Source organism: Lissotriton helveticus, chromosome 4_1, assembly GCF_964261635.1.
Source record: "Lissotriton helveticus chromosome 4_1, aLisHel1.1, whole genome shotgun sequence".
NCBI lineage: Eukaryota > Metazoa > Chordata > Amphibia > Caudata > Salamandridae > Lissotriton > Lissotriton helveticus.
In genome coordinates, this window is record NC_136063.1 from 841,720,869 (window position 1) to 841,748,470 (window position 27,602).

At 43.4% G+C, this 27,602-nt stretch overlaps 1 protein-coding gene across 3 annotated transcripts in view; it reads right to left on the reverse strand.

The window, feature by feature from the left end:
- Positions 1 to 1,196: 1,196 nt before the first annotated feature.
- The window catches only part of MIMS1 (mitochondrial inner membrane scaffold 1), a 181,132-nt gene continuing 154,726 nt past the window's right edge, over positions 1,197 to 27,602 (reverse strand). For all 3 annotated transcript variants that reach the window (XM_078687506.1, XM_078687504.1, XM_078687505.1), the window contains exon 5: positions 1,197 to 1,932. In XM_078687506.1, coding sequence (XP_078543632.1) covers positions 1,672 to 1,932 — 261 coding nt within the window. In that variant the 3' untranslated portion in view covers positions 1,197 to 1,671. The remainder of the gene's footprint in view (positions 1,933 to 27,602) is intronic.

The window sequence follows — 27,602 nt, forward strand, 5'->3', positions numbered from 1 at the left end:
GGGAGTGGTGCTTTACCTCAGCATAGGGAGTGGTCTTGTACTTTTCTTACGACGCACTCATGGTTCCGAGTTTACATTCGAGGGCATGGCTACAAGCTTGGGGACCACCTCTTGTTCAATATCTGACTTGCTGTGCTGCAAAGTGGCTGTGTTTTGTGCAAGGGTGAGGCATGATGGTCCATGCACCCTCCTCATGGACCCCGAAGGCAGTGGCTTCTTCCACTAAGATGCCTGGAGCTCCCAAGATATCATCTTGCTGCCCACTGAAGATCTCTTTAACATAGAAGCATTTTCTTTGATTTGAAGGCTAAGCTCATCAGGCAGTTTGCATCGTCATGGTCGTGCAACAAACACAGATTGCAGAACTAGTTGTGATCATTCCCAGGGCACTTAGTGTGGGATTGAGGACTGCATCGGAATGCAGTCTTTTTATTATCCATGTTCACCCTCAGATAGGATGCCACATGAAGAAGAGTATATGACTCCTGACACCTCTGGATATCAACCTAGAAGTGAGGGTCTGATGTCTCTCAATGATGATAGTACCAGTTGGGAATGAAATATGGAGAAACACATGAGGACCACACCTAAACTCCAAGCCTACTCAGTGCACGTACAAACCCAATGGCGGAAGAAATATAATTTACCATGGAGTTGTTGCCCATGCGTAACATATATTCAGAGGAGGAGTCACACTGTATCTTGCGGCTCAAAAACTCTCTTAGAAGAAAAACAACTTGCAAATTTCAGAGCACAACACTAAGTGGCAGGAATATGCCAAGCATGTGTATCTACAGCCACACATGCTATGGACGGTTGGATGTATGAGAGAAAGGAAGACTATATGCATATGTACAAAGTCTAATGAGCAATTTAATGTCACCATTGTGAGTGGGGAGGGATCATAAGCTTTGAGTGGGTCATGATGCCTCCTTTCCTTCCTCAACTATGGTAATAAATAGTATCGGACTCTATGCGGATCGGCACTTTATATCAGTCTTCTCATTAGTAGGATTTATAAATACACTTAACCAGGGCACCTTTGATTAAATGTAAGAAACCTGTCCAACACAATCTCACTAAACAGGCCAGGCGTTTTCCTCTGTAAGGATTGTAAACGTTTTTCTGCAGCAACATCTCATGTTAGACTTCAATATGGTAATAAAAGAGAATGTGACACTTTTACACTCAACTAATACATGTATGAATGAAAGTTTATTAGTGAACTTGTCCCAAGTAATGTTTTTGAGCATCATTTATTTTCACTGGAATGCCATAAATACAAACACTTGCACACACGCACACACATGGAAAACACACACCTACTGATGTCTTCAAAATGTAAGCTGGGTTTAGTTAATTGTGAAGAGATTACAATTACAGTTGAGATATGAATCAAATTGTTTTATGTAGGGATAATCAATTTGGGATCTATAATATCACTAGAAGAGTGTACTATTGTGGAGACGTAGTGTACAGAAGAGGAAGCATCCTGATGCACGGAAAAAGTCCATTTGTGCCTCTGTTCTTTAACAATGTATTCAAAGGTGCAAGAGGGTTGGCATCCAGTAGCATAACGGACATGTTTTGAAGTAACTCTGTATGGTTTCAAACAACTTGAACAATTACATCTCACGTGCAAACGTTTGGCTGGCAACAGGGCAAAGATAACTACTCTTTTTTCTTCATAAAAGAGTCTTTGGTTTCTTGGATTTTTCCTGTTATCCGATCCTTTGTTTCTTCCATTTTCCCACTGATCATGCCTCTGGTCTCTTCCATTTTCTCTGTAAAGAGTTCTTTTGTTTCCTCCATTTTATCCTGTATGTATTCCTTCACTGGTGGTGGCGTGGACAAGTACCCATACCTTCGAAGGTACTTCACACTGATGGATGTTCCTCCAAGAGTGACTGTATATCTGGCAGGAGTTGCAATCTTTAAATGAAGAAGAAAGATCCATTAGTGAACGAGTTTGAAACTTCCCATTAGAAGAAGCCTCACAATTGGAACATCTTCGCTAAAATTGTTTTTAGGCAAATACATCTATCTCTATTACAGGAGCGGAACATAGTTCAATATGGAAATGTTTGGAAAACATGCTGAATAGATGACAACAATCGCGAAATGAAAACTAGGGCAACTGAAAAAGCAACTTTAAGCAGGTCTCAGTAAACATCCTTGTTAAGTATGGTTTAAAATGTCTTATATAGTTTCTTATATGTGTAACTAACATAGCTTGTAGTAAAAACCGGAGAAAACACAAAATATCTAAAATAAGGCACTCCAAGGGGCTCGAGCCTCGTGCTGACCTTCCTCCTGGCTACACAGAGCCATGCAGCCTCATTCCACCAGACTCAGGTGTCAGTATCCATTAATATGGTCATGCCACCCAGCTGTATAAGAAAATCTCCATAACTAAGGACATAGCCATCCTAAAAAGTGTCTCACTTCTGAAAACTGGAATGAAAGAAAATGATCTTCTCAACTCTTAAAATACAGAATTCCTACTGTTATTTAACTTGCACAATAACAAACTCGACTCCTCCATCCTAGAGTTGCTAAAAGGCTTCCCTCCCACACCTTCCTCCCTCTGCTACACGTGTAAGATTCATCTTGAACGCAAATTTCTCTTGCATCCCAAAGGCAAATAAAATGGGTGAAGTAGCACATTTGGTGTCATTAGCTCTTTCAGGGTAAATAGGAGGGGCTGTATAAAACACACCCTGTAGGGTAAGGTTCTACAGACAAGAAAACCCAAAGCTTTCCTGTTCTTCAGGCACAAGTGATTGTTACAAAAAGGTGGTCTGAAGTTAGCAAATCTGTGTCACATGGGATCATGGACTAAAATGGCCTTAATACGAGCAAGGCTAAAATGAATCCCCACTGAGGTGTAGCATCCTTCATTTGAAGATGGAGGTGAACATTGGACTGACACATCAATGCTTCACTTGCTAAGAAAAATGTTTAAGGTAGCGATTAAAAGGAAAATAATAGGCAAAACATCACTGATGTCCATGGTACTGTGACATGATTTCAGCAATGTACTTAAAAACTGTTTCGGATAACTTCGCTGGCCACACACATCATAACTATGTTTTTGGATACAGCACCAATGTGCATATGCTAGGTTATAAGGTACATGCTTCTTTAGTCCAGGAATGGAAGTAAGAGGTCGGAAATAGACCCTCACTGCTGCATATAAAACAATTTGAACCTAGAAATGTGGTCTTTGAGGGGATAATGCCTGAGGCAAATGGAGCAATCCAAATTCATTCATTGCTCAATATCAGGAACTTTAGACGGATGCAGTGAACTAGGTAAAGCGTATAGGGAGATTTGCCAGCCAATGCTTGATGAGAGCATCTCCTAAAAACCTCTGTCTCAATCCTCGAAAGGAAACAAACTTTAAAGCACATTGGTCCATCCATGCAGAACTTCTTGACTGATCACCCACCGGGAAGCATGTCACATTGTGCTGAGGAATCACAATTCCACACTTCTATTTGCATAGAGATGGTACTCTAGTAGAAAAAGGTTGTTATCCAAAGACCAGTCACAATCTGAATAACCAGAATACACACAGTACAGGACCATCCTGCAGTGATATTGTCCTTCAGTGCTTCAATAGAAACACAGACCTAGCAATGGGGCCTCAAGCGGTTCATTTACAGATCTTTTTCCTGCAAGGCCCATAGTCCATAGTAGGATCCCCTTCTCTACTGAAGGGGGAGGGGGGCATTGTCATGGTAAGAGAAGCACCCTGGGCTTGTAAGAGAACCTCTTACAGCGGATTAAATTCTAGCACTCACCAAGGAAAATAATATAACCCTTGGTTGGAAGTTGAAATTTTTTAGAAAGCAGATTGACCAACCATGTACAGTTCTCTGCAACATGGAGCTGCAGAACAGGTACCTGAAGTCTTGAAAAGGGGACCACCTGTATGTATGAAATGCTGGACTAAGTAGCCTCTAAAACCAGTACTATCATAGTCCGATTTGAAAAATGACCGCTTTCCTGCTTTAAAGGAATTATCCTCTCTGTAGATGGAATTTACCTCTCCTGAAGTAGAAAGGCTGGACCCATTAAAAGTTCTATATACTAGTATTTCTGAGACGAGACTTTTCATGGTTGATGGAATGACAGACTGAAGATATTGATTCACACAAGGAGAAGATTCTCTTGGCAAATGTCGAGAATACTTATCGAGGTAAGTGCGGATACTGGGCGCTAAGTGAGTGTTTTGGGGTAGTGTCTTTGATATGGTGTACAGCTCTGATTATGATGGGATTGCTCGAACAGGGGGGCTTGTCCTCACAACCCAAGTTTGTTCACCTGCATTTATTTACATGTCGGAACTCGCCTGTCTTCCTAGTCATTCTCTTATGAACAGGTTTTTTGGCTGGTGGGCGATTATGTGCTTTAACAGGTTTTCCATCTTTAGGCCCATACACAATAAATCAGTTAATTACGGTTGAGTATTTGAATGCTTTGAGAGATGTGTTCTATCGGGTGCGCTATGTATTGACAGTGTTCGTATGGTCTCACACAGCTCAAGTAGTTTGGCCTCATAGTATACGACTAAGTGAAGCCCGGAGGGTTTCATGTTCACGATTTGTTTGTCACATTGTAGCTTGAGTTTTTCTGGTACACCATAAATGTTGTATTATGCGCTTTGTGTGTCATTGCACACAAGGACTAATTGTACTAATGGGGATCTTTTGATTAGGGGACTTTCCCTCTACACTACTGAATTCATTAAGTATGTATTGGGCAAGAGCCCTATTTGAGTTATCATATGAGTTTTTCGTAATAGAGATATCTTGCTCTTTACTCTTATAATCCGTCTGATATTTAGCATGTTATGTTCAGGCCACTGATAATCTATTTCCAGGTGTCATTTATCAATGCAATATTCATATAACTTTTATAGGTATCATCTTTGGAGGGGCTCCTTCCATGATATTTTCCAAATATGTTTGCCTGGATGGACCTCAGCCGTGATTATGAGAGATGTTTCTTATATTAGACATTTATCCAACATACTTGGAAGGATTTCATAAAGAAGAACAAATTATCCATGTTAGGCGTATAGAGCACACAAATACATACAAGGTATGTTCCATTCAAACATCATACGGGGATAAGTAGATACAATGTGGGTGGTTCCTCTGTGGCTGAGAACAATAGGTAGGGAATTAACTATAACATAATGACAGCGGGCTCAGTAACTCACTATGACATATTCAAGTACTGTTTGCACAAGATGCTTTGGTAGTGCATTCATTTGCTTTACTCAGTGCGAACTAAGTACTAGATAATGGGAGTAAGCAAATTATTTTCGCATGTTTGAGTCCCCCTCTTTATGCATGCGACTCTATGGACCCATTGAATTGAATTTTTTAACAATATAAGAATCGTGCAATGTGTTTACGTTTGTTTGCTGTTCTGTAATGCTTGTTTTTTAATTTCTGACTCATTTTGAAATAGTCATGTTTTATGTGTTGGTATATAATTGTTTTATATTATGTTTTGACATGTTATGTATGGTAGTGAACAAATTCCTTGTTTTGTTTCTCTTCATGTACTTGTACATAGTGTTGTATTGTCCCAATCTACCAGTAAGAATTATCTTATTCTTTTTTTTGCATATTACTTACAGCGCTGATGAAGTTCAAACTCCTGTTTGAACTAAACGCATTGGCTGGCTGTTTTCGCATGAGAAAAATGCTTTTATGGATACAAAGAAAAGAAAGAATAAAACACATATTTGGAAACATATATGGAATTTCTGTGGACTACATTATTTCCGGGTGCATCTTTCCATTTGTAATTAGAATCTATTTTTGCCGGAAAAGAAGTGTACCGGATCATCACTTGTTGGAATTTTGAGTGAAGTGTGGTCTCTTTAGTACACCATTGATGTATGTTTTTTGGTTGCTAAAGTAACACTTTACTTGTCAAATGTCTAAATTTGGGCAAAGATGAATCCCTGGGAAATAAAGATGGGCCAAAATCACAGATAGAAGAGTCTGTAAATCCTAAGGGAATAGTTCTAGCTAAAAAGGGACATGTTGAGGATGTTAATATCTGAAACTCGGATACTAGTAATGTTTGTTCTTCATTGGCACAGGAATTATGTATCTTGGAGGTCTACCACAGTTATCCAATCACCATGTGACGCCAAAATCTGAGCTAATTTGTTCTTAAGGAAAATATCCATTAAGGGAATCTGGTTTATACTCTCATACTCGTCCAATACCCCTAGCCTTCTTGAGTACATACTTGAAGTTAAATTCCATATACTTATTTTCTGAGACTGACTAAATTGTTCCAAAGAGAATTTGGTATGCCTTTTAGGAGTTCTTATAAGGCATTCTTAACGTTGGGAGCACAAAGATAATTCACAGTATGATTTTCTGATCAGACGACATCACTGGTCTAGAACGATCTTTGCACATTGGTAGAAAAGTAAAACAGTGTTCTACGTTCAGGGATCCCTGGTTTTTAAAATATTAATGGGTGCATCTTTCATTTTTTATAGGAAGTCAGGCTGAAATCTTGAAGGAGTAGGAGGAAACAGCAAAAGAGGAAAACCAAACTATGGCTTGAAATTAAACTTATGCTTATTGACCAATGCTTTCTTTTAGTAACTGTCCGGGCTTACAGTGTAAAAGTCTGTATCGGTTGGAAAATCAGTAAGCACAAAGATCTTGTTTAAATAGGTTCCTCTAGCCAGTCATCTGTACCAGGAGAACAAAAAGTTCTCATCAATTTTCAACCAGGAAATCCAACAAAGGGATACATTTAACGGAAGACATGTAAAAATGCATGCATGAGCATCCAGGCTGCTGATAGCCCTGATAGCCCTGGCTTTGTATGATACAGAGCTATATTCGTTTGATACTACTAGGAGGTTCCACCTTTAGCTTCAGGCAGCTAGAAGAACTGAGAAAGATATTAAATATTTGTTCTAAATTTGTCCAATTTAGGATACTGTAAGCCATCATAACTGACTGTTGCACCAATCTAGCAAGCACATGGTAACATATTTACAGCCCACATCTAACAAGTTCTGAATAAGAGTGTATTATTGGACAATGTATATCTTTCTCAAGTGTTATTATAATTTGAAAAGTAACCAAAGAGCCATGTCTGGGCTTTAAGATGTACAAACATGTCAGTGAAGTGAAAATATCACTTAGTTCTTGGGGTGTGCAGGAAGAGCGGAGTTCTTTTTGGTCAGTAGGCTGCAATGCAAAGGCACAGTTTTCTGTTCACTTGCCACTATTTGTTATTTCACAGATGAAACGTCCACAATTGGGCATGAGGAGCAAATTGAGCGTAGGGAGGAGCTACTGGGCATCAGCCACGGGGATTGGGTTATTTGCCTCTGATGTTCTGGGACTGTTCCTTCTATGGCTCTGTAATCTAGGCCAACTACAACCCCTACACTACTTGACTCTGTGAAAGCAATAGTGAGCAGTCACAGGCTTTTCATTCAGACCCTCAAACATTTTGCAATTCGCAAAATAATCGAGATATCAGCTGAGGACCGCAATATTTACCATTTGGGCTGCGAAAAAGGTCTCTGGCAGGCAGCAAAAAAAATGGTGACATCTTATTGTCTGTAAGCGCACACGTCACTACACTGCGCCCTTCAGCCGTAATAGTGGCCTGCTTCCTGAGTCTACAATCGACAATGCGAGCTTGAGAGGAGGCTTTCACTGTAAGAGTAAGGAACCTACACTGTGAGCCTGAGGGGAGAACTACAGCTTGAAAGTAAGGAAGCTGAACTATGCGCCTGAGAGGAGCTCTCAGTCGTTGTCGTGAGACTGCCGATGAAACTGTGGGACTGCCAGGAAAACTGCATGTGAGGGTAAGAAAACTGCACCGACCTGGAGTCCGAGAGGTGATATGCACTAGCTTAATTACAAGGAACTTCAAAACTGAGGCACCTAAACTGTGCATGGTGGGCCCCAACTGCAACCATTAGTTAAAATTAAACACTGGCCGTGGGGAATCAATGGAAGTTTCAACCACTGAGGTGCAATTGTGCATTCTAACATTCCGCCTGTTCACACTGACAGGCTTCTACTTAAACTCTCCCCGCTCGTACAGAGTAAGCAACTTAGCTCCGAAAATATAATTTCCCTAAATATTCACAGACTGACCTAAGAATATTAAATCATTCTCTCATCTAATATATGGAAATATGTCTATGCCCCTTCCCCGATTTTCAGAGGAAGCAATCAAATCAGAGAACTTATTGCCGACAGACAGGTGAGTTTTAATGTAAGTACACTAACCGGAGGGCAAAAAGACCCCACGTGTTATTAAAGGCACCTGTTTGGTCGTCAACCAATAAAAACATTGCCTGTCTGATAGCAAATCGTGATTTGTACCAATATGTGAAAACATATGGATGTTGTTCCTATAGTAGCTATTTGGTAGCAGCAAAGTCCTGGTAATTAGGTAACAGAAGAATTGTGAGACTGCGGATGAAACTGTGAAGCTGCCAGGAAACCAGGCATGTGAGGGTATGAATGCTGCACCGACCTAGTCTGAGGGGGGACGTGCGCTAATTTGATTAAATTGAACTTCAAACATGAGGCTCCCAAACTGAGAGGATATTACAGGGGGGGGCTGCACTATGAATGTGAGAAGAAGCCAACTCCCACTGGTAGGGCCCCTCTGTGAATGTGACTGAACATGCACTGTGAACCGGGGAGGTAGGATGAGCTACTGCCGTGCCATGCTTCCACACCTGCCCTTCCTGCTCTTTTTAATGTGCCCATGTGATCCTGTTGCCCAATGCGCCAACAGGGCTTGTTACCAATGTAGGACTTCTTGTGCTCTCTAGGTTGGCGCTGGTGTGTGTTGTACTCTATGTTGTCCTGCCTCTGGCCGTGGAACGTGGAATCTGGAATCATGCACTACATGCAGTTGGTTCCAGATTCCCCACATTCCGACTAGGCGGTTGCTGAGGCAGGAGGTTATATACTTTGTTCAAAGCTCAAATAAATCCTGCCTTTCTTCACTTACCTGGCCTCCGGTGTCCGATCCCTCTACAATATTTTGGCGACGATCCTGCGAACCCCGCTTCCTGCTGCCTGCCCTCTGTCATCGCGTTTTTCTTGCGGCTGGTGCTGGACTCGAAGTGCTGCTGGGGCTTCTTCTGCGACTCGGCGCTCATCCCTGAACTTTTCCGCTGATGTCCTGATAGTGCCGTGAGTCTGCTCTTGTTTTCCCCATTTAAGGACAGAAATTGTTTTTGCCCGTCAACGGTCAGTTACGGCCTTCCCCGAGTCCTTGTTGCCAGGCACCGCAAAGCATCGCGCGCATCTTTGCTCGCGCTGAGACTTCTTAGTCGTGCGCGCACCACATCATCACGTCTCCACGTCTAAACAGCACGCACGGCGGCCATTTTCGACAGCTTTCAATTTGCCAACCACGACGTGAGATTTTCTTGCCAACCACGTCGCAAAGTTCTGATTTAACCGCTCCAACTACAATTGGAAGCCAAAGGACACGGTGCAGGATACTTATATCATCAGTCTTCACGTCTGATTCTTAGAAGTGGCAAAATATCAATTACTTTTATGAAAACTGGGAACATGGAATAAAAAAAAATAAAATAAAAAAAATTCCCTCACTCGTTTCATCATCTCCCAAGTTGATAAATTATATCTTGCACTTTTACAAAGAGCTGCTTCATCGTATTCAGCCTCTTCACATTACATTGATCTCACTATCTATTTATTGAATTTACAACTTTTCCTGTCTCAGCCTAATTCCGCATTGATTTACAATTTCTTATTACTATGGCCACAACAGCGAATTCCACCATTGCACCTCCTCCTCCATTTCTGGCCGAAGGAGATATACCTATCTTAGAATGGGAAGAATGGATTGGTGTCTTTGAAAATTATCTTGAAGCCATTGATGGCCTTAGATTTCCCTTGTCTCGAAAAAAAGCAATCTTACTAAACTCTCTAGGCAAGGGAGGTCAACATGCATTCAAGTTTTTACCTGAATTACGTGGTGCAGATGGTGAGCTGGTTGATAATCCATACATGGAAGCGAAAATGAGACTTGAGAAGTACTTTGGAAAGAAGGTGAACATTGTCATGCAGAGACACAAGTTTTACACTATGCCTCAAAAAGATAAAGAATCTGTTGACCAAATGGTTACACGACTTAGAGAACTTTCGCTGAAGTGTGATTTTGGACCCATGAATTTAAATGTAAACTTTAATTTGAATTTAAAGGCAGATGTTCTTCTGGTAAGGTATATATTTCAGATGACGGTCCGGCAATTTTAGGCTGGATACAACAGTACGACTTACACATTATTTTGGACCCGCGTTCAGCAGAAAGTGTCTTAGTAATTGATGAATCCCACAGTATTGATGTCATTTTAGATAAGTTTGCTGATGTTTTTCGCACAGAGTTGGGCAAGTTGGATGGATACATGCATGTTATAAAGTTGAAAAAGGATGCCTCTCCTGTAAGACACGCTCTCAGGAGAATACCCATTGCCATCCGTAAAGAAGTGAAGGATATGTTGGATGACATGCAAAAACAGGATATTATAGAGCCTGTAGAAGTATCTGAGTGGCTTTCGCCTGTGGTGGTTACTAAAAAAAAAGATGGAAAACTGCGTTTCTGCGTGGACCTTAGGTTCCTTAACCAGAATATTGTGGTGGATAAGTTCCCGCTCCCTAACATTTCTGAGATGGTGCTGTTAATGGACAAGGCGAAATTCTTTAGTAAGCTGGACCTCCGCTCAGCATACCACCAGGTAGTTCTTCATCCTAAGTCCAGGGAACTTACTGCTTTTATTACTGTTGAGGGAGTATTCCAATTTAAAAGATTACCCTTTGGGTTGGCTTCCGCAGCCAGTGTGTTTCAGCGCATGATGCATTCTTTGTTTGGAAGCTTAAAGCAAGTCCATTATTTTCAGGATGATGTTTTAGTAACAGGGATTAATGAATCTGAACATAATGATAATCTAGCCAAGGTGTTGCATATCTTTTCTGATGCGGGCCTCACCCTTAGAAAAGATAAATGTCAATTCCTGTTAACGGAAATAGATTATCTAGGATACACTAGATCACATTCAGGTGTCAAACCCAAAGAAGACTTGTTAAAAGCCATCAAGTGTGCTCCCCTTCCCTCAAACAAAGAACAATTGAAATCATTTCTGGGACTAGTGGAATACTATTCCAAGTTTGTCCACAATTTTTCTCACAAAACTGAAGCATTGAGACTACTTCTCAAGAAAGGTGTACAATTTGAATGGGGTCCACTACAATCTGATTCGTTTGAAACAATCAAGTTAGAGATTGTCAATGCAGGTATTCTTTCCACATTTGAACCGGGTAGGGATACATTTGTGACTGTCGATGCAAGTGCTTATGGCATTGGTGCTATTCTCTCTCAGAGGAGGTGTGACACAGAAAAAACAGTGGCTTTCGCTTCACGCACCCTAACGGCTTCGGAACGCAATTATGCGGTCATAGAACGTGAGGCGTTAGCTGCTGTTTGGGGTGTGTCGCACTTTCGTACGTATGTATGGGGCTCACACTTTTCACTGAGAACAGATCACAAGCCCCTCCTCAAAATACTTTCACCCGTGGGTGCCAGTAAAGGTTCTCCTCGTCTCATGAGGTTTGCTGCAAAGTTACAGGAGTATGATTTCTCATTACAGCACATCTCTGGTTGGAAGAATGTCCAAGCGGATTGCTTGTCCCGCCTTCCCGTTGATTGTGGAGTGTGCTATGACTTTGATGATGAGACTGTGTGTTTGGTGGATGATTTCAATGATGCTTGTTCAAATGGTTTTAATTCTATCTCTAGAGAAGAGTGGCATCGAGCTGTTTTAGCCGATTTAGATTTTGCAGAACTTATCACCGCCATTCGCCTGGGATGGAAACGTGAGGGTGACATTAAACCTGCTTTGCGTAGTTTTGTACAGGTACAGGAGGAGCTCAGTGTAGGTAGCTCTGATGATTTTGTTTTGCGAGGTGAAAGATTTGTACCTCCCAATCCCCTGAAGAAGAGGTTGTTTACCCTGGCCCATGAAGGTCACCTTGGTCAGAGTATGACTAGTAAACGTCTCAAGACTAACTTTTGGTGGCCAGGTCTAGATGATGATGTAAGGCGTTGGGTTGAGAACTGCCTGATGTGCAAAGAGAGTGAAAAGAGATTAAAGGTGCATTCACGTCCCTTGGGGTCTATCTCCAGCTGTGAAGATCTACCTTGGAGCAAAGTCTGTTTAGACTTTATTGGTCCCATGGACTACTTGCCTGCTGATTGTCGGTTTGCGACAGTTTTAGTGGATGTATGCTCACGTTGGTTGTGCGTTGAGTTCATGAAAAACAACCACTGAAAGTGTGATTGGGTACCTTAGGTCTGTCTTTATGAAAGAAAGCTTCCCTTGTATATTGTTGACAGACAACGGTACACAATTGACATCCTCCTCCATGCAGATTTTTCTATCCAACCACGGCATTAGGCACATGCATACATCCTTGTATAATCCACAGGGGAACGGCATTGTGGAGCGCATGAACAGACTAATCAAGGGTGTCATTCAATTGGCTGTGCAAGGTCAACGAAATGTTCGTAGTGCTGTGGAAGAAGCTGTTTGGTCCTACAATACCACAGTTCATAGTGTGACTAATAGAGTTCCCTTTGAAAGCATGAGAGGTAGAATTCCCAAGACTAAAATGGTCACTCAGTGGTTGTTAGAACTTAAGTCTCAAGGGTTTGAATACCCTGGTGTTAGTCCCATGAATGACAAATGTTGCTTCAAGGGGAAGGTTGGTAGAGTCGATGTTGGTGACTTTGTCAAAATAAAGTTAGGTAGGAAAGAGTCCGGGGCGAACAAGTTTTCAGACCCTTTTAAAGTCAAAGAGGTGCACAAATGGCATGTTGTTCTTGAGAATGGCCAGAATTGGAACTTTAGAAGAATTGCTCTATTTGCGAAAGGGAGTGGTGGTGTTGCCAAGAACGTAACTGATGCTGAGTCTGATTCTGAGAGTGCTTCTTGTTCCAGTGGTTCTGGAGTCGTTGTCAATCCCAAAATCATCCCTAGTAGGTCTGAGCGAGTTAATGAGCAAGTCAGGGTGCCTGCACAAGTAGGTTCTCGCTCCTCGAGACAGCGTAGTACTCCCAGGAAGTATGATAACTTTGTGTTATATTAATCTTTTCTTACGTTCCTCTTCTTTCCTTCTAATTGTTCTCCTTGATTTGATTTACGCACGTTATACTACAGGTTTATGATTTTGTAACGTATTATCCATATACTACAAGTTTTTGATTTTTAATGTATTCATTGTATTCTTTCTCGTTATTGTTAACCTTTCTTGCATAGGTTATATACACGCTTCCCCAGTGTGTTTCCACCTTACAATGTACCCCTGTTCCAAGTGTAAAGTTTATATGCTCTCATTCATGTCATTGCATTATAACCATACGGTTTATTCTTTGTTCATTAAGAAGAGAGGATATGTTGTACTCTATGTTGTCCTGCCTCTGGCCGTGGAACGTGGAATCTGGAATCATGCACTACATGCAGTTGGTTCCAGATTCCCCACATTCCGACTAGGCGGTTGCTGAGGCAGGAGGTTATATACTTTGTTCAAAGCTCAAATAAATCCTGCCTTTCTTCACTTACCTGGCCTCCGGTGTCCGATCCCTCTACAATAGTGTGCTCTCCAGACCCGGGGTGCGGGGCTTCTTGCCCAGTGTCATGGTTATTTTTAGACCTAGATTGGGGATTACCTGGTCACAACGGCTCTGGTCCTGGTTACTGTTGGACCAGGGCCCAGTGTTTGGGGAGACCTTGCAGTAAAGGCGCCTCACGCTCGGGTTTCCTGCTGGTGAAATGGTTCTAAATTGGATGAATGGTGCCAGCCTTTTTTAGAAGCATCCTTTCAAAAGCTAACTCATAGATATTGTGTGCACCTGTGTGTGTGTATGCGTATAATTAACATTATTGTGGTGTAGGTTTATTTGTGTTGGTTAACAACCAGAGCTTCACAGTTCAAGACCTCTTTCAAACTAAATATTGATCAACCCTTCACTAACCTTACACTACCAGACATACGGAGAAAAATATCATGCTCAGAACCAAATGAAATGGTGCCAGGGCAAATAAAGTGCTACAGTAACAAAGGATGCCGTTTGTATAGAAAGATAGATGGTAAACTTGCTGAGCTGTCTGGATAATTTGTGGAGAGAAGTCCACAGATGCTCGATAGGAGAGGTTACTAGAGTATGGACATTGACAAGAAAGCAAATGGTGGGTGACTTTTAAAGGCATAGATTGCTGGTGTTGTGACGGTACCCTTTCGACTTTAGAGGAAAATATTAATTTAATCATGTTGTGATAAGAATAACCTAAGTCAGTCGCCCCAGACAGAACAAAACTGCTCAAGAGTTCATATATCAGTGGTGTTAACACAAAATGATGGGTCCCACTGCAGAATGTGGTGACTGGCCCTGAGCTTTCCATATTTTTGAGATATTTATAGGACTCAGGCTGAATGGAGAGCCTCTTATGGATGTGGGGGACCTATGCTCCTGGCATATCTGTTTCCCTCATTTCTAACTGTTGGTGCTGTAAAATTGCTACAGAGCAAAGTATTTCCCCGTTAGAAAGACGGGTCTTTAAATGATCATGTGTGAGTGGGAGCCCTGACGTTGCCTTAAGATGAGAAATCTAGCCTTTCAAAAACGCAACCGCATAAGTAAGAAAGTGGTCCCTAGGTGGGAAATGGAGTTTTACTGGGGCACGAATGCTGAATAGACGTGGTTTGTATCTTTTGAGAGAGATGTGCCACCCTGATCCTGTACATCCCTCCAAATGAGGGACTGAAAATTTGAAGCTGCATGCGTCTTCAGAATTCCATACCCTTATGAAGGACCTCAGTCTCTATGTGTTCATGGGACTCATTGGTGCCTGGCTATATCCTCATAATGTACGGTACGGGGTGTTTTTGCCACAGAAAACAAGATGACTGGAAACCCTGTGTTATTGTGCTTGGCGTAACCTATGATCCAGAATGTTACCACAAAGAGGAATATAGCAAATAAACATTCTCATACACTTTAAACATGCCTATTTCAGAGTAGAATACACTGCTAAAACATTTTCCCGTTGATTTAAGGCAGAAAAGGAATGATTAGAAGTAAAATAACGTGCTGCAAAAATGCAGCACAATTTCCGTTTTTGTGCCACAAAATTTGCAAATCTATGCTGCAATATTCTGGGGGGTCTGCTCAGGGAGTGAGAATAGCCGTGCACACGCTCCAACCTCAACAACCATGCGGCTTCATAATAACGGATTGTCCAACTCAACGAATTAGTTAAAGAAGCATTTTAATACACACTTAAAACGAAGTATTCTACAGGTAATATTAGCGGGTTTAATAAAATGTTTCGGCACTTAGGGTACTATGCCTTGGAATCACGCCAACCCCCTCACTTTACCAGGGTGTCCCTCCTCTTGGTGAGTCTAGGCAGGCCACGAGGTTAGACAGTGTGGGGCATAAATTAAGGCTCAGGGGCTGATTTTCCGGAGTTCAGTTTTGACAGCGCTCAGGTCAGTACCCTCCACTAAATATAGTCTCACCACAAAGCAATTCTCTGTGTAATCTCCAAGACGGGTGCAGAAATTGGCAAAATCTGCCTCACTCGCTCACGCTTCTCGAAGGCGATGCACTGGCTGCAGGAGCAGCCCTCAGTTAGGGTAGACTGCTGCAAGGTTTGTTGTAAGAGCTGCCATCTGAAGTTCTATGCTTCGGTGGACCAAGCGCAGGTGTTAGACCGGATTGCACAGCAAAGTGTAGCAGCTGGGCTGTCATGTGGACCATGGACACCGAGAAATGATGGCAAGCGCGAGCTGCACTTTTGCAATGCGACGACGGCACAGTTCTTGCTCAATATGGCAAAGTCTAAAACAGTCACTTTTCTTGGTTATTCATTCATTTGATCTTTATTTCGGCACATTCTTGCCATAAAAGATACATATAAGAACAACAATACATTTCACACTGTGAATACAAAAATAAGTACATGATATGCTGTTGGGAAGCAAAAATACGATGCAATTCATCCAGTTAATACAGTGCACTTCATCAATTAAAAAGGCACATAAAATATAAAATTTACATTAAAATACAAGGTTAAAAAAACTTTTTAGGTGGCACCAGAGAGAATGATCCTATAAAGTGACTCAACCGTATTCCTCTAACAATCAGAACTGCCTAACCTCTACACAGTGTACGCCCAGCTAAATATCTACAGCTCCAAACCCCCTTTCTTACGTGAATAACTTACAAGCAGTAGAAATCTGCTAACACAGAACACAGTAAGACGACTAGTGTCAGTTTTGATGAGTTTGAGTTTAAAACATTTATAGAGCGCACGTTCACCCGACGGTTTCATGGCGCTGAAGTGTACAGGGCCCAGAGAACAAGAAATCAGGAGAGAGGCAGAGCAGAACAATTATAGTGGAAAGGCTTGTGCAAAAAGAAAAGTTTTTAGCGCCTTTCGGAAATAAGAATATTGAGTAGAAGATCTGAGATGGGCGGGAAGAGAGTACCAGAAAACGGGGGCAAGTGGTGAACTGAGCTCGTTCTCGGATAGGAAGCCAGTGCAAGGACTTAAGAAGAGAAGTGACGTGGTGGGACTTGGCCAAATTGTAAACCAGGCGAGCGGCCTGGTTTTGGACCAACAGTAAACGCCGCAGACTGTAAGCGGGCATGCCACAGTAAAGTGCATTACCATAATCGAGGCGAGATATTACCATCGCCAGGACTATAAGTTTTAAAGTGGAAAATGAGAAGAAGCGGGAGACTTTGCGAATAGTGCGCAGTGAGAGGAAGGAGGAGGACACCACTAGGCTGACCTGGGAGTGCAAAGTAAGTTGGTCATTCAGCTTAATCCCAAGGGTTTTCACAGAAGAGGATGGAGAATGGGAGGGACCCAGGGAAGGGGGCCAGAAGAGAGAGGTCCAGGGACTGGAGCAACCACCTGTCAGAGCCAGCTCAGTTTTGTCTGGGTTTAATTTCATGATCCTATATGCTTCCACATACGAACGAACACCTTGGGCATTACATAAGGGCTTGATCCATCGTCTCGTTGCTATGTCGTATGTGGTGCAAACAAACAATATGTGATTATCATCCTCTCTTGAGTTTAACTGACAACATGTACAGTTCGAACTATTCGTTAGCCCTGTGTGCGTTTCCCACCTTGCTACAACTACATTCGTTTTAAGTATTCCATATCTAAATTTTAGGTACAGACTTTTTGCAAGTGGGGGTTGTATCTCGTCTAAAAACTCCTCAAAGTGTGGTGAGACTTTAAAAGCAAGAAAACTACTAGTAATAGAACCACAAGGATGGTCATTTAAGGAGTTATGAGAAATATAAGACCAGAATCTTGCCTTTACATGTTTCTTACAGCTTTGTGTCGGACATGCCGGATCTTCCCAGAAATGGATAAGGCCTATTCGATGGAACCAAGTTTTTACATGCTTCAACCAAAGATTGGAGTTATAAACATCAAGGTTCTTCACTTCTAGAATGCCATTTTTGTAGTCTGCAAGTTCTGGAGTACTCCATAGTCTAACCCAAAATAAGAGTGGACAAAGTACTGCAAGGTGGTCCGTACGTTTAATGTTTAAGTCTAAGAAAAGGGGTAGGAGTGGGGTGCGTTTGGGCAAGCTCAAAATACTTCTATAGGAGTTATTCTCGCTTTTCTTAAAAAGATTCCCCGTATTCATGCCCCAAATTTCAGCACCAGATAAGGCACCCGCCTGGGCCTTGAATTTAAACATTTCCAGTGCTGGTGTAATAGATTTGTTTAACCCCTTCCACGCTCATGACGAGCTGGGCTCGTCATGCAGTAGCCTCCTGCTACACTGATGACGAGCCCAGCTCGTCATGAATAATGGTGTTCCTGTATTTACAGCACAGGGGAAAAATCCCCATAGCGTTCAAGTGGTTAAGCTAGCCTCATGTCGCCTTACAATAGGTAGGGTGCTCTGATTAAAAATGGTTTTACTTTTTTCAATTTGCGTTTTCCAAGAATTTTTGGAGTCTAGAGAACCACCCAAGTAGGAAAAATTTGATACAAGTTCCAGTTTTTGACTGTTAAGAAAGAAGTGGCCCTTAAAAGATTTGTGGGGATTAAGGACCATACATTTGGTCTTTTTTGTATTTATTTCTAATCCCTTCTTATCACAGTACAATTTGAAGGAATTTATAAGGTTTTGCAGACCAATCGGGGTTTGCGAGATCAGGATGGTATCGTCCGCAAATAAGAGTGCTGGAACCCTCTCTCCATTCAACTTTGGTGAATCGTTTTTGCTCTCTTCTAAATAAGCCGGAATATCATTGACAAATAAAGAAAAGTGAGTGGGGGCCAACACGCACCCTTTACGGACTCCCCGCCTGATTGGAACAGGTTTGGTTAGTTCCCCATTCGGACCCCAACGTACTCTTGCAAAGTTGTTATTATGCAATCTTCTAATCTGCTTGAGTAAACAAACTGGTAATCCCAGGGCAAACAGACAATCCCATAAACGATCCTGCAAAACTAAATCAAAAGCTGCCCTAAGGTCAACAAAAGCTACATAGATGTGTCCCTTTAACAGAAAAAATATATTTCCAACAAATACAACAAAATCTGAACACTTGGTCAATTGTGCTAGTATTATGTCTAAAATCAGATTGGAATTTGGTAAAGATCTCATACTCATCAAGCCACTGATTCATACGAATTAAAAGGTGCCTCGAAAAGATTTTTTGCAAAATGTCTAAAAGGCAAATGGGACGATAGTTAGAAGGAACACTTCTATCTCCCTTTTTGAAAATTAAAATAATTTCTGCGCCCCTCCAGCTATCAGGTAAATTTCCACCGGTAACTAATATATTAAAAAGCTGATTAATATAAGGTGCCCACACTCCAATCCCGTGCTTGTACAAGTCCCCAGGTATTTGATCTAATCCTGGTGCTTTACCATTTTTAACTGAGCTGATGGCTTGCTCGGTTTCTTCTAGACTAAACGCTATGGTGTTTGTACTCTGTACAATCCGTGAGCAATTTTCAATGGGTGACTCCTTGTTTCCCAGGGCTTCATATAAATGGGTAAAATGGTTGACCCAAGTTTGCTCATCAATGAACACATTATCAGGTGATTTGTCTCCATTTTTCTCGTTTGCAACAAGTTTCCAAAACCCCACGTTATCCTTGGCCTTAGCAGCTAATAGCATATTCCCCCAACATTCCTCGTCCCAATGAACTCTAGCGTTGTGCTGTATCCTCCTGTATTCACTCCTTAGGGCCCTAATCACATCCGATGTTTTATTCTTGATAGCCTCTATGAGTGAACTCCTGGATAATCGGCACTCCTTGTTGTACCAAGGTTTGGTCCCTACGGCACTCATTTTTTGTAGCCTCCTTTTTTTTGGCCTTTTCGACACGTAGGGTACAAGGGATGTGAAGAACTCGGTATGTAGGTCTATAAAATCATTGCCCTCTACCGGTTGAGATAAATGGCTTGCAAATGTGTCTGCAAAAAGTTGATAGATGCTAGAAAGTGCATCCCCATTTCCCAATAGGCTGGCCCATTTAAGTGAGCGCCTATTGTTACTCATTACGGGGGCATCATGAGGTTGGTTGTCCATAGAAAAATCCTCCATCATTGCGCTGTTACTAGGAACCAATCAGTAATCTATTAACAGCTGTAATGGCCGATGGTCACTTTCATACCATGGCACAATTTCAAAATCTGTCAGATAAGGCCAAATGTCGAAAGATACCAAGATATAATCGATAAAACTGTGGGAGTTATTTTTCACAAAGGTAGGGGCCTTTGGAGAATCAGATTGGAAGCGACCATTGCAGGCCCTCAATTCATGTACTGAGACTAATCTCATCATTTGCACAGCTAGGGTGGTGCAACGCACTCCCTCCATATAAGATAGGGATGGGATATTATTAGCCCTATCCTCGCCTCCAAAAACATCACCAAATCCTATGATTGGCTTGAAGTTGCAATTAAAATCACCGCCAATTAAGATGCTTGGCGTGTCTGCATAATTAATAAGGAGATTATTCAATTTTTCCAGAGTTCCAGACTCTTGACAACCCACAGGGTCGATTATATACATTAAAGACAGTGATACGCCTACCATCCCTTAAATTGACTACCAGCCCCAATATGTCAGCTGAATCTGTGTTTAGTTGCGTAATGTTTACTTCTAATGACACTTTGATCCATGCTTTGAGCCCCCCTGACGGTCTCCCTCTGACTGAAGATACTGCCTCTACATTGAAGGTCTTATACCCTACTCTGTGCAGTGTATCAAAGGCCCAGGTTTCCTGCAACAGGCAGATATCACTGGAGTCTATGTAGTTAGACCAGTCGGCATCTGAAAGGTTTTTAACCAGACCCGGGATGTTCCAGGATATCACTATAAAATTGGGGTGTATAGTTGAGGTTTTTTCTGCTATTAACATCCCCTTATTTATGTCATCACGGATACAAGTTCCTATGGTAGGGGTTATATCTGGGGTTGTAGCTAGGTGGTAATCGACTACCTCATCATACCTTGTGGTTGAAATGCTTAATACATAGCTATCAGCTCCCTCTTGATTAAACCCTGCTAGTGGCATATCTAGTCTAACTTTCTTCACGACAGGTATAGGTGCTGATAACTCACCCAAAACCCCGCTATTAATAGTAAGAGATACCTGATTTGATTGCAACCCCGCTCCTATGGTTTCCAATGATAGCTTTTGGAGGTTTACATAAGATTTGGAACCACCAGTAGTATTCCCATTATATAGGTTGTCCTCATCCTCAAGGTCAATAACCAGGGGCAATTTAGGTAGTCAATCAACCATCTCCAGGGATGACAACTCCTGGTATCTATTCGAAATAACGAATGGTTCCAAGGAGTCTACCCCAGGAGCCAAACCCTGGGTCGGTGGACGGTAAAAGTAGCCCAGAGGGAGAGCATGTACATTAGTGTGGGCCAACTGTGTTTCATCACGTACACTCAAAATGTGACGTACAGTGTTGGGGCGTTTGAAATTAACAACAATGCAATCCCCTTCAATATCTTTCTTGAGTTCGCCCACCCACCCACTCCACTCTCCTAACCATAATGATCTCATTTAATTTAGAATGGCTAAAACCTTTGAACTTTTTCAACCAGTCCACAACCTTGTTTCTTAACATGTACCATGATTCGTTTTGGTCACGCTTAAGTGCAGGCACCCCATGTAATACTAAGACATATGGGCACGCTGCTGGTGGCAATCTTAAATTGTCATTATTGGGGGAAATGTTAGGTGAACACAAGCTTGGTTTGGGCGTTTTTGGTTTACAGTTGCTAGAATCTTGCGGGTTCCCTGTTATTGTGAGCTGCTTATCACTACTTGCACCAACTCTATTGCAGGTTATCCCCCTCTCAGTTACGGATGACATATTACGCCTGGGACTGATGTTCCGTTGGGAGGAGCGGCTGTCACGAGTGATGTTATAACGTTCCGCCCTAAGGAACCTTCACTACTTACACCCACTTTATTGCAGGTTATCCCCCTCTCAGTTAGGGGTTGACATGTTACACTTAGAGCTGGTAATACATTAAGAGGAGTAGCTGTCACAGATGATGTTATAACATTCCCCACAGAAGAACCTCTGCTAGACATTTCATCACGATCAAACGCTTTTGAACATTTTTTGAAGATATCATTCCCCTTTTTAGGTCTCGCGACCTATCGATGCGCGCATGCGCATCGAGCGGAGCGAGAATTCAAGTGGCGAAAACATCATGAAACCACCAGCTTTTTGCTGGCGTTTTCATGCAGTTCATGTGAACCACGTGTTCAAACATGAACGCGCATCAGCCTCCCTCCATTTGCCGCACAGCACATCAAAGGGCTTCGCCCAGCGTGCGCTCTGCGGCTTCTCGGCTTCTCCTCCCCTAATTAGTCATTTTCGCCGCTCCCCTCCCCTTCTCTGCCTTCTGCCTACCTTTCCCGGCGCACGCATTTTTTTTTTTTTTTACAATCCGATTCTCTCAGACTTTTTCCTGACTCAGTTCAGCATCGACCCCCTGATGGTTAACGAAAAATCTCCCGTTTTCACACACACCATACAAGAGCTCCATAGGTCACAGGCCGACCTCTACCATCCGATACCAGTAGTGTGGGCAAGCCGTCTCTAGCTTAACTGCTCCACTGCACAACCACCGTGAACGACATCAATACGAGCATCAGATGTTTTTACATACTTTGTATATGCTAATACACGCTGCAGGGCAAGCGTGGTCACTTGACTCTTTGAGTGTTTTGAATGCACCAAAGTTCGTAACCCAACTGCTCAGTGCTTTTCTCCGCACAACTTCAGACCAAGCAGCAGACAGCCAGCTGACACCGAAGTTCGCAGTTCATAGTTCTTCTTCGTAATCTCAACAAAGCCCCTCAAACCGACTTCATACTTTTGGCTGTCGGGTTGTCAGTTTGTCAGTCGGTTTCAACATACCTTTTGAGCGCCGCTTGAATAAAACTTCAGATATTCTTTTCCAATGCCATTTAACCGCTAGGCTGCTTTCAGGCTTCTCTCAGACTTTTTCGGTGCTCTCAGACAAGATCAGATCACCTTGAAAACTGCACCAAATCATCCGTATTGCATCTGCAACGGGTCTGCAACCCCAGACAGTCAGAGAGGTCAGGGCTATATTTTTTAAAAAGCAGGCTCACTTAGGAATAATAAACAAACATTGGCATAGCCAATAGGTCTCGCTTGTGGGACCTTATAAGTATTTAGGATATTGTGCTGCAAAACTAAATACTTATAAGGTCCCACAAGCGAGACCTATTGGCAATGCCAATGCTTGTTTATCATTACTTCCAATTCTAATAGACCCATATTTAGACCTTTAATTTGCTCATCCAAGTCTTTAGATCTAGAGACCAAAAGATCATTCACCTGCTCCTGTATGGACTGAAGTGTGGATTTAAAAATGTCTGCTACTATCAATTCAAGAGAATCTATCATGCTATCTGATCCAACACCTTGCACGGTTGATACCACTTCTGTTTGGGTGCCAAATGATCTACTTTTAAGTGTACAGGTTCCCGTTTCAACCATCTTTGAGACCACTTGTTTTGCATTTGGCCCCACCACACTTTTACTTTTATGTGATCCTTTCCTCGGTTGAGTAATTTTTGGCTTGGGTCTTTCCTGACACCCTTTGCGAGCCCCTCTTTGCCTTGTCATCATTGGTGACGTCAAGGGGACATCCGAGTCTAACTGTGATGTTTGTGATGTTTGAGCAATATGAATGTCCGTGACCTCAGGTGTCACAGGTGTTAATACTGTTACTGGCAATGATTTACAGGCTGATTGGGATGCAGTCATTAAACCTGGAGAAATGTGTACCAAATGTGACAATAGAGTAGATGGATCCATAGACATCCTTTTCTCTACGCGTGCAATTTCATTGCTAATAAGCGACTCCGCCCATAGGAAAAAATCATCCAGAGTCCCGCTTAAACATTTTCTTGACTCCTGGGGGCCAGGGGTCGTAAATCCGTCAGGCATATCACTAGCCATCAGGAGGAATTATGGGGGCCTGCACTCACTATGTTGCCATTTGACAGTTAGTTACTTGTCAACCATTAAGCCCCTGTACAATAAAGACAGTACCTGGTGTTTATGCCAAGGGGAATGGCCTGGCCCGGCCTCGTCCGTCCCCGGACGGCCACAGACGGCCCGCTCTTTGCCCGGCGTCGCCCGTGCGCGTACCGTGGCCCGGGAGGAACAGCTTTGTTTTATGCGCCTGCGGAAGTAGGCGGAAGCAGGTGGCGTCCCGAGTCCAGCAGGGATTGCTGGATATTGTAGTTCCTCCGCTCACCCCACTCGGCGACCGCGTTGGTTCTAGCGGTAGCGGGGGAGAGCAGCGGCGTCCACAGGACCCCCACAGGTAGATGATGCAGGTGCTGGTTCACTTTGCCCCCAAGAGTGCTGATAGCCCCCTCTTCTTGGTTATGATGGAGAGGTCAGCTGCGGTCATTTTCCTTCCACCGCTGTAAGGTCGGCTGCTGAACCCCGATTCTGAGAGACTGTGCCCACGGCTCCTGTGGCTCACAGACCAATCTCCGGACCTTTCCTTCTCCTTGACAACCCGATCAGCACCGGGGCTTTACTCCTTCTAGCAGTCCCTGGACAGTGAAAAACCCATGCAGTGTTAGCAGGCTCCTTCTCTCTCTCGGCAACCAAGCTGTGTTTTAGGCACTTCACGTTCAGGAATAGCTTATTCCTGTAAATTTAGTGATGTCTCCTCACCTCTAGGAAGCAGACTGTCATGCAGACCGCAGCACTGGTTGCACAGCAGTCCTATGAGTACTAAGCTGACCACTGCCTTCCTTGGTCAAAGAGAACTTGCAATGTGAACAGCAAGTGGGTCAGTGGCTTATAGTTTAATACAGTCAAAACACATAAGGGTTTGGATCCATGCTATATGGACTGATCTGGTCCTCACAGTGTTATACATGCCGCCCCCCCCACCCCACACACACATACACACATTAGTAGGAGGCAACTGCCTAAATAAAAAGAAAAATTTAGTTGGGCCCTGGAGGCTTAGTATATGGTGCACACTTATTTAAGTGAAGCACCTTGCACTGATCCAGACAACCCTTATGGTGGTTTTTGTGGTCTTACACAACCTTAGAACGCTCTTGAAGCGATAGCTGTGGAGAGCAGCCTTCAGGATTAGTCCAGGAGTGTTGAGCAGCTTGTTCTACCAGATCTAATCATGCAGTGTAGATCTGATAAAAAAGAACCCCACAGTGTATATATACAAATATGTCTATTACACAATATGTAGGAGAGTAGGGTCTGCTTCCTATGGTCACCCCCCCCACCCTTTTTAGGTCGAGGGACCTATAAGCTGCGCAAAGCGCAGCTTCCGGTCCGGGGAGCTTATGGTTTGGAGTAGGGCAGTTTAAACCCGCCTCTGTGCTCCGTTCTCTTCCATTGGCTGACTTCCTAAACGGAAGACAGCTATTGGAAGAGAAGGGAGTCACTCCAAACAAGCCCCGTCTTTTTCGGATTCGGGGGCGTAAGTTTTGCTGTTCTTTAGCTCTTGACGTCGTCCGTCACTCAGCAAAGCAAAACACGCCCCCGAATCCGAAAATTTCGTAAGCTTTGTGGCCGCCATTGTTGCCCAGCCGGCGCAGAGTACGGTGATGCTGCCGCTTTCCACCCACACTAGAGCTGCTTCCTCTGCTCTGACGCGGACACAGGCAGTCAGGTAAGTTTTCTTTTAAAAAAAAAAAACCTCTTTTTAACCCCCCGCGCCAGTCCCATCCCCCCGCGTCAGTCCCGTCCCCCCGCGTCAGTCCCGTCCCCCCTGCGAGTTGTAAGGAGAGAGGATCCACCGGCGGAGACGCGTCCACGCAGACTGTGCAGTGAAAGGTTTAATGCTTCAGGTTAAAGCAACTGCAGCCTTAAAACCCCTTTTCAGTAAAATCCCGGGGTACGATTAGTCCAGTCACACTCTTCGAATTTACCAGATTGTGATCGCAGATTTTTTTTTCATACCAGCACGTTGCGCAATCCACATTCCTATGTTACTCTTTAGAAGGGTTTGTTTTTATGTATAACGTGAATATGTATTCCCTTGGTAAATTCAGGCATGACACGTCCCTGAGCTGCAAAGTCCGTTTAATCCCAGTGAGTTACTCCGCAATACTCTATTCTGCTTGCACCCCGTTACCGAGCATCATAAAGCCAGTATTACCCCAGCCAGTGGCTCGGCAGTACTCTTCCCTGCTTGTACCCGGAATAACGCTGCATAACGTTTATATTGCTCTAGTCACTGACTCAGACGCCCCTGCTTGCTCCCCTCCCATACTGAGCTGTGTGATGAAAGTATAAATGAGTGAGTGATTAAGTGGGTGTTTGAGTGGATGAGAGTGAATCCATGGAATAAGTTTGGGAGTTTGTAAGCGACTGTTGTGAGTGGGTAGGTGAGAGGATCTGCTCTGCTGAAAGAGCGCTCACTCAGTTTCCACTGGTGCCTCGTGCTAGATGGATGAACTGTTTAATTTTCTTTCTATAATGATGGTTACTACAGGCCAAATGTTTTTAGTATTTCGGGGACTGGCACTGCCCCAGAAACGCAAGGGTGTTGCCAGGCAGCGGAACCGCTCCTTTGGTGCCGCAATGAGGCTAATAGCCACGTGGCGCTTTCAGTCGCAATAAAACCTTTCCACGTGCGAGACACAATCCCACTGTGCACCGAAAGTAAATGCAATATGTGAGCGGGACATGGGGTGCAGCTGAGAAATAAAGTAAAACCCCCAGTCCAACTGTGCCCTCGGGCTGGACAGGTCTACGCCCCGGTCAGATGCCCCCAGTGTCATCATAAAACGAGTGCACCAGGGCAGGGGGGTAGGCAGCTGTTTCACCAGGCCGAAGGGGCGGTAGAGGACTTATGGGTAAAATAGAGCAGGCAGCTCCCTTCTGCCGCCCTCTACGTCCCCAACAAATGCCCATGTGCGAGAGGTAGGGTGGGGGGGTCAGAGAGGGATGGGAGAGTGAGAGCGGGGCAGGGTAAACTGAGGGCTGTATTGATGCACCGAGGATGGTGGGTGCCTAGTTTTTTTAATTACAGAGATTCAAAGGTTTAATGCAGAGGAAGGAGTGTGTAGTGAGCTTAAGTGTGAGGAGCAGGCAGAGTGAAGGCTCAGAGGGTGCAGTGAGGGTCGGGAGGGACAGAGAGGGCTGAAGTGAGTGCGCCAGTGCAGAGGGGAGTGCTGGACGGTGAATGGGTTGCAGTGAGGGTTGTAGTGAGTTCTGGAGTGGAAGTCTGATTCTGTGAGGGATTTAGTGAGTGCTGGGGGTGAGGGTTGTAGTGAGTTCTGGAGTGGGAGTGTGTTCCAGTAAGGTATTAAGTGAGTGTTGGAGGGTGAGTGTTTTGCAGTGAGGGTTGTAGTGAGTTCTGGAGTGGAAGTCTGATTCTGTGAGGGATTTAGTGAGTGCTAGGGGCGAGGGTTGTAGTGAGTTCTGGAGTGGAAGTCTGATTCTCTGAGGGATTTAGTGAGTGCTGGGGGCGAGGGTTGTAGTGAGTTCTGGAGTGGAAGTCTGATTCTGTGAGGGATTTAGTGAGTGCTGGGGGTGAGGGTTGTAGTGAGTTCTGGAGTGGAAGTCTGATTCTGTGAGGGATTTAGTGAGTGCTGGGGGCGAGGGTTGTAGTGAGTTTTGGAGTGGAAGTCTGATTCTGTGAGGGTTTTTGTGAGTGCTGGGGGTGATGGTTGTAGTGAGTTCTGGAGTGGGAGTGTGTTCCAGTGAGGTATTTAGTGAGAGCTGGGGGCGAGGGTTGTAGTGAGTGCAATAGGTCATGCATATGCGAGCGATTAAGCTATTGGCATTGTAAATGACAAAGCCATTTATTTAACGATTAAGCTATTGGCAATGTAAATGACAATGCTATTTATTTATGATATAAAAATAAAAAAATAAAAAAATATCATAAGCAATTCCAATAGCTCTACCTTTAATAATGCC